Source organism: Bombus fervidus, chromosome 10 (assembly GCF_041682495.2).
Source record: "Bombus fervidus isolate BK054 chromosome 10, iyBomFerv1, whole genome shotgun sequence".
NCBI classification, from domain to species: domain Eukaryota; kingdom Metazoa; phylum Arthropoda; class Insecta; order Hymenoptera; family Apidae; genus Bombus; species Bombus fervidus.
Genome location: NC_091526.1, coordinates 14108973 through 14116912, shown reverse-complemented (window position 1 = coordinate 14116912; position 7940 = coordinate 14108973). Strand labels below are relative to the sequence as shown.

Here is a 7940-nt window from a genome sequence, read left to right as displayed (position 1 = left end):
GTAAATAAAATAAAAACGCGTTGAAAATGCACCAGAGGTTTTGATAAAAGTCTACTTCTCGAAAGAATCGATCGTTCGAATAAACGAATTTGTCGTCGTGTGAAAAAGCTGGAAAAACAAGCAGTTTCGATTACGGTCAAACGACCACGCACACACACAGGAGCGCACGCGCGCGCGCATTACGGTGATACCAAAGAATCGATACCTGCTCCTCTGTAATGACGATTGCTCCAACAAGGACAATCTCACTGCGAATGATGTCGATTATGTAAAAAGATGACACGCCGCTTCGGTTCTCGATCGATATCAATTGTTGATCAATATCGAATTCACGTGACACGTGACTTACAATCAGCGTTAACGGTAAATTTCACATTGATTTCATTAATCGACTAATATTCATAGGTTCGATAAGTATTTGTTACTAAGCATCGTTACACGTTCCACCTTTCTAACAGTTATTTCTACGTCTAGTAATATCTCTTTATGTCATTGAATTCATTTTCTAGTTGGTGCTGTTCGACACTGATGCCTGATGAAACTTTTAGAGTTTCTGACGAACGTCGATACGTTTACGCCGAATTCTGTACAGTTAATCGTTTGTAAGAACGTTTCGTTAACGACACGATTAATATTTGTATTATTATAAGTTTATTATTATTTTGTTAAATCTTGTATGTAATAAATAAGTGAAGAGAGCCATACGATGGTTCAATAAATCGTTTATTTAATAAATTATTTACACACGCTAGTTCGACGAACGGATCTGAACGAAATATGCAGCATTCCAATATTTCGAAGCATACGCGTGCTTGATTTAAGCGTTTCCAATACGAATAGAGGAGATTGTAAGTATCTTTGTGTGAAAATTATGGAAAGCTAGAAAAATTGCCAACGTTTTCTCTGAAAATGACTCGAATTATACGAACGATCGTTACCGAAATTGTTACCGAAGAAAATTTTGTGACCGAATGAAATTGAATTTAACTGTGAAACGTCGTATTTTTCCAACCCTTTCCTAAAGATATTCGATCAGGTTATAAATTTCGAATATTTGCTTATCTGCTGAAAACTTTCTATTTTGCCTGCTGTTTAGCTGCTATTTGTAAACCGCAAGTTGTTTCCAACGAATCTTGTTCGTGATTCGTATGCATCTCGGTTTCCTATCTCTGTTCGATTCGAAAAGTAAGAGGCGAAGCGTGCTGTTCACGAAAACATCTTCTATTCTAAATTCTAAACTATCCGCCGACTAGTACCTTGTGAATCAACCGGTTCTTTCAATTGAATAATTGCATATTAGCTGTTATAACGTACGGTGTGCGGCGTATGGACCGAGCGATCCACTATTATGGCCCCAGCCATCGGACTAGCTCTAATCGACACTGCGAATAATAATTATTTCGTTTATCTTGTTCATTTACATTTTACGCCATCGATCCTAACCACGCTATCTATCTTCTTCCAATTGCTCGTTCCAACCGCGGTAAACGCTTCGTTGCTTCATCCTTCGAGTCATCGCTTCTCCAACATTTTACCGTCGTTGTTCGGTTTCGGCCGCGAACATCTTTTCTCGTTGAACAAAATGTTAGAACGATACACGATGCGAAAGAGCCAACTGAAAACGCACGATATACGGAATACCGGTGAAAAATGACAGGGATCGATTACTTTAGACTGTTCGAAAGGAAAAGGAAGAGACACGAATCGATTTTTGCGATTTTATCGATAATATGCTATTTATTTAATATCTATCTATCTAAGATGTTTTCACGATTCTGACTTTTCGATTCTCTAACAGGGTTCCGTGTTACCGCTTTCTTCCGTCGTATTAATTTTATTAAATAACCGAAAAATCGCTATACGCGTTAGAGACAACGTAAAAATTAATTTTCTTTTATCAACGTAAAATATTATTTCCACAATTTCAATTTCCTTTTTATTTCGTTTATAACCGGTTTTTCACTAACGATAACGATGCAATTACGTTCTATGTCGAAGCACGATGCGATCACGTTTGGATAGGTTCGACGTGGAGCAAAGTTGCAAAACGCCAATAGGGCATGGATCGCACTTTGAGAAACGGTGGCCTGATTCTGTATAAACTGTTACAAGGTTGCGTCATATTTTTGGCCCAAGGGAATTAGAATTCAAAAATTAGGTGAAACTCTGTTCGAGGTAAGTAACAACGCGAAGCTTCATCCCAGTTCTCTCGGAGAACTTTCCAAACGTTAATGAAACGAGTTAGATAGTTTTACTGACTTTACGTCATCTTACGTAAGATACACGCTTCGAATCGTACCGATTATATTTTTAGTTTGATCTTTTACAAATCTCGCGTTTCTTTTTTTTTTTTTTTTTTTTTTTTTACTTGCCTGACACCCTAGCTAGACATTGGCTAGACCTTAGCCGACATCGAGCTATAAATATATGCGCAAAATATATGACATTTAGATGTATGCTTACTACACGGGATACTTGGAAAGTATACTTTTGATTCCACCTTTCGAAGGATTTGCAAGTTACAATCTCTGTAATGTAACTGTATCGAGATAGACGCGAATACTATAATAAATTATTAATAGTTTAATAATAATAAATTAGCATTCGGCGTAAATCGTAAACTATCGGTTTAGGCCAGCCGAAATTCGTTTAACTACGTTAAATATGTTTTACTTTTGGATTTTCTTAATTAAATCGCGTATATAAGAGTGCAGGAAGATCGATCGAAAAATTGACCGTTGCGATGATCAGAATCGTAACGGCAGGTTGCGGCGGCATCTAAACGAGAAGTAAACGGACGTTGAGAGGATAAGGTCGGATCGCGTATTTGAAATTTCGGCAGAATCGGCGGCGAGACCGAGTTCCGGCATGGCCGGGCCACTTTTATCAGGAAATGCACAATTTAACAATTGCGTCCAATTATTTTTCCAGAGGTCTCGTGTTTGATTGGTCATCCGAGGTTGGCCTCGGGCCGCGGCAGCCCTTTGCCGGCCTTTATGCTCGATCCGCATAGCGACGCCACTCGAACGATCGTCGAACTCTTATTTCCGACTCTGATGGTTCAAACGTGCCTTGTATTATATAGGATACGGCGCGTATCTATACTTGTCGAGATTGCTGCTTTCGCGGCTGATCTAAAAAGTGGCGCGATCGACCGCATAATGGAGTGGACGTTGGAAAGGGATCAAGCACCCAGCAACATGGAAAGTTGCGAATTTCGACTAAAGTACGTCGAACCGCTGAAAGCCCATTGTTCCATGTAATTGTAATCTTCGTAGAAAGCAAATACCTTCGTTAAGCAAGATAACGATTTTCTTCTCTTCGATATCGATATAGAAATGTCGTTAATGAGAGTTTGCTCTTACATACGAAGCGGTTTCCAATTAGGAAAGGTATGTTGAAGAAACTTTGAAACTGACGACATGATGATATTTATCGGTAAAATATGCGACATATACGTTATACATATGTGGCATTCGAAATATTTTATACGACATTGGTAATTTATATGGAACTAGAACCGTTTATTTTATTACAAAGTTTTCACTACCGTGTACTTGTTTAAATGAAATAAATTAAATATCTACCAATAGGGAAATTTATATGCCACAGCAAACGAAATAAATGGAAGAGAAATCGAAGATAAAGATTCGATGGACGAATACTTAGTCGGCGATCGATTATGAGAACTAGATCGGGTATGACGATTACGGAAACGCGATGGTCACTGAATCAACGGAACAACGGTGTAGCGCGGTTGCTTCGACAACGGACGAAACAAGCCTGTACTCGCTACTTTCTCGTTGCTAAAGCATTTTACACACCGCGAGACTTGCCTCGCCGCACGATCCAAGAGCGGATCTCGCGCAAAGCGATCTAGGGTATCGCGTTGCCTGCTTGCGCATCCCGACATTGCCTCGTCCGCTTAATCATCATCTACGTATTTACAACGTAATTTACGATTTCAACGAGAAATCTAGTTAACGTGGTCGATAGTCGACGCCTGGAACAAAAGTCGCTGTATAGAGATTTACGAGCGGATACTTTTTTCTCGCTTACCCGCTTGACCAAAGGGTACGCTGTTTCTTCCTTACGCACGATCATCGCATTTGTATCAGGGATACGTACGTATAATGGTTTCTCGCTAGACGCAGCGAGACGAGTCTCACCGTGTGTAAGCTACTTGAGATACAATTTCAATTGACCTATGGCCCCACTCTTGAACCTTCCCTACTCCCCTCAACAGTCGTACACGTTCTGTTGATAGAACGGAATCGTCGTCTTTCGTTCGCTTCACATCGCAACGACCGTCCATCGAGGATGAACCGAAACAGTGCGCTACTCGTTTCCCTCTTCTTGTTCGTGGCCTTGTCCATGGTCTATGCGGAACTCGTGCCGTGGCGGCAATGTCCTTATCCTGATCGTGAGTATGGCTCGTTCGATTCTACAAATCGGCATTCGAATCGAGTTTCGTGTCACAAGCATCAGATCCGATAGATACGTAAATCGGTGAATTTCCATACTTGAAAGATGCGTCGCGTTTCTTGTTCTTTTATTCCTCCGTTTATACCTTGATAAGTCTTTAAAACGCGAAACGGTGGCAAGTTCGATCTGAAATTGGACAAATCTTCGTGCGACAAAAATCTGTAAGATCTACGGATCGTCGTTTGTTCATTAACTATAAATTATTTTATTCGAGAGCAGGCCGAAGACCACACACGGAAAAAACACGATGATTTCCGTCTTTGTTGATTTTTCTATTTTAGCCCGGCTATCGCAATACGGTATACCTAGTCGAGAAAAGTTTGCCTTTTAAAAATAACAAATCGATATTAAGTTTTATAAGAAACTAAAGGTATAACCAAGTATAAATAATGCTGCGAAGTCGATAATCGTAAAATATTCGAAAAAAAATTGTTTCCCGGTATAAAAGGAAATAAGGCGACACGGCTTATTTTGCTCATTTACATAATTCCTTGTATGCGATATATTCGTTTCAAATCGTAATAGCAAACAATCATTTACGTATTATCATGCATATCGCATAAAAATCTCTAACTTCTTGTATTTACTGGATAAACTGCAATTCGGTCAAAGGTCGTAAAAGCGCGAGTTATTGTGGTCGTTATAACGTTTATATATATGTATACCAACAGTTGTGAAAAAATGTTTTATTCGTTCAAGATTAATCAACTAATTTGTGTTGTTTCTCGATAAGATCAATTTAGCGGACCTGCAAAAGAATTTGCAAAATTATCATTTGTAGCTTTATAACGCTTCTACCCAATTTCTACGTACCGCATTTTGTCCTCTATCTACCGAATAGAAGATGTTAGACTCGTAAATGGTACATAGTACATGGAGATAAATGTACAAAGTTAATTCAACGGCATATCGCGTTTGACTATTTCGTCACAGTTTTATAAACAACCGTATCGCAAATATGAATATATATATATATGTGCATATATATAATAAGCTTCTCGCAATATCGCGTTCGTAGCAGGAAGAGATGCGATAATCGGCAAAATTTATTTATAAACGTTACAGAAGCATCGCTGATGAGAACTTGGAGCTTGGACTCGATTTCTCACATTCTGCGTAGTAAAAGTCGACTAACGTCGAGAATTTGTGTCTTTTTTTTTTTTTTATAGCCGATACTCAGTCGAACTGCACTATTCACGAAGTATACATAGATCCTTGTAAAGAAAGTGCAGAAGGAAAACCATGTAAATTAAAAAGAGGAGTCGTTGGGAATATGACATTCCACTATACACCTTGTAAGTATTGGTACTGCTATCCTTGTTTACGACTTAGGGATAAAAATAATATAACGCGACGAATGAAATACGATATGGCGGTAACATGGTTCTGTCTTTATCGAATTTAACGGTGTAAATCAACGGATCGCAAGAATTTAGTTGGAAATACCTCGTGAAAATGAACGACTGTTCGTCTTCTATTTCCCAGCTTTCTCGTCGGAAAAGATACAAGGTCGAATTTTTTGGGCAAGTCAGGTAATGGATATTCCATTTTTGGGAATGAGTCCCGATGCCTGTTTATCGACTTCCTGTCCGATCGAAGCAGGCCAAAGGAATACGTACCACGTGGAAGTACCAATTTTAAAGAAATATCCTGTCGTAAGTAGACGAAACAACATATACATATGTGTCTGTAAAACGGTATACGTATCTCCTTTAGTAACGTACTGTCTATCGATTACGTTTCAATTAATTCTGTTGCAAGTACATTTCTTAACTAAATTCTTAATCAGATATGCTTTTTATAATCGTTAAACTTCTCTTTATTACTTTCGGCAACGTGCTATTTTCTTGGAAAATGCACGCACGTACACGAGGTGTTAAGAAATGGGTTTGTACTTAAGGCGCAAACGTATCTATGAAAATAGTTTCAGTGTAGATATTATATTATGCCTCGTCGTCCATACAGTACTGCTACCAAATTATACAACGGTGTCGATTGTTCGTTAATTAGAATTTATTTTTACTTCAGCGAACGTACGATCTTAAATGGAAAATCTGGAACGAGGAAGAGCAAGAATGTTGTTTTATGTTTCAAATTAAGATAACAAAGTGACATTAACCACGTGTGCTTCACCGTCTTATTGCGTTTAATCTCGATTAAAATTTACCATTCGCTAACTTAATAAAATAAACGAACAAGTATTAATAAGAGTTTGTTTATCCTTTCCCGTTACATACGTACTTACGTTATTAAAATGCCTAGGATCGGTCGGTAACGACTACCGCCTAAAATAGCTTGTCAACTATCATCGACTATGAAATACGAAAGTTAAGTTAAAGGAAGAAAATACGAAGTACGAAAGACAAAGACGACGTGCTTTTGTCGTGAAATTAATATTATCGTATACGTGTAAACGGTTCCATGCTGTTACGTACGCATAAATTTCAACAATGGCTTTTATTAGAAATAATTATGCGTTACGCGAGGTAAAAGAAATGGCGGGAAAAAAGAAACGCCGCTGCGGATAGGATTCGAACCTATGCGGGAAAAACCCATTGGATTTCGAGTCCAACTCCTTAACCACTCGGACACCGCAGCTTACGCCACGCTCGTTCGTAACGTTTCTTTATTATCGAATTACAATATCCAAAGAAACAATATTAAACAAAGCTAAAAGTCCTATGAATTTTCTTTCGAAACTGTAACGTACATGAAAAAGTAGAACAGTCTTGCATAGTATATTTCGTATCGATTCTATTTTTAGATATTTCACGGAAATTATTACAACAGTGATCGAACATTTAAAAAAGGTACGGTATCAGATTCAAACGGTGGCTAAAAGTAACTTTGGTTACGAGTTAACCGGAATGATCGTTATCAGGATCAATGATCAAAATCGTTTTGGTCACTGGTAATCGCTATTGGTACGTACACGCATTTACAGAAAACATTTATATCGGCTGTGGTAATATTTTCGCTTACCATATTCGTGTTACCATATGCTACGCGTTATCGACTCGGTGTGGAATAAGAGTGTGCAACGTGATTCGTCCGTGGTGAAACGTTGACGGTGATTGGAATTAAAACTTGACAAATTACGGCAACGCAAATAATTTTTCATGTACACATACGGTAGAAATAGATGGTTGTTAAATACGCTGTTAAATACATCGAAATTTATACTTTCGCGATCGATATGATCGTTGATTTGACAAACATCGATACTATTATGTTCGTAGAAGAGATTTTTAGAAGCGCGCACATGCGACGTAAATGGATAATTATTTCTCATAGATGCCTCGTGTATTCCCCTGATAGCGTAATTTCAGTTAAAATTTCAAGCTGTGTACACGCATGCGTACGCGTGCTATTTAGCCGTTTACGGCTTTTTCAACCGAAATCACGAGTTATTTAACGTCAACGTGGACTACTCGGATTTTTAGTTTGGAAATTAT

At 38.3% G+C, this 7940-nt stretch overlaps 1 protein-coding gene and 1 non-coding gene across 4 annotated transcripts; one reads left to right on the top strand and one right to left on the bottom strand.

Moving 5' to 3' along the window:
• Positions 1–4262: 4262 nt before the first annotated feature.
• On the top strand, positions 4263–6693 carry LOC139991348 (MD-2-related lipid-recognition protein). Of its 3 annotated transcripts, none has more exons than XM_072011330.1 (5): positions 4276–4423; positions 5551–5601; positions 5655–5780; positions 5971–6140; positions 6514–6693. In XM_072011330.1, the coding sequence occupies exons 1-5, from the start codon at positions 4321–4323 to the stop codon at positions 6595–6597; spliced, it is 534 nt and encodes a 177-aa protein (XP_071867431.1). In that variant the 5' UTR covers positions 4276–4320; the 3' UTR covers positions 6598–6693. The 3 variants fall into 3 exon arrangements, with proteins under 3 accessions (XP_071867432.1, XP_071867431.1, XP_071867430.1); XM_072011329.1 differs by having other exon boundaries at positions 5551–5610; XM_072011331.1 differs by lacking the exon at positions 5551–5601 and having other exon boundaries at positions 4263–4423.
• A 308-nt stretch (positions 6694–7001) lies between these two features.
• Trnas-cga (transfer RNA serine (anticodon CGA)) lies at positions 7002–7083 on the bottom strand. Its single transcript has one exon. It is a non-coding gene; the product is annotated as a tRNA-Ser (tRNA).
• Positions 7084–7940: the final 857 nt, after the last annotated feature.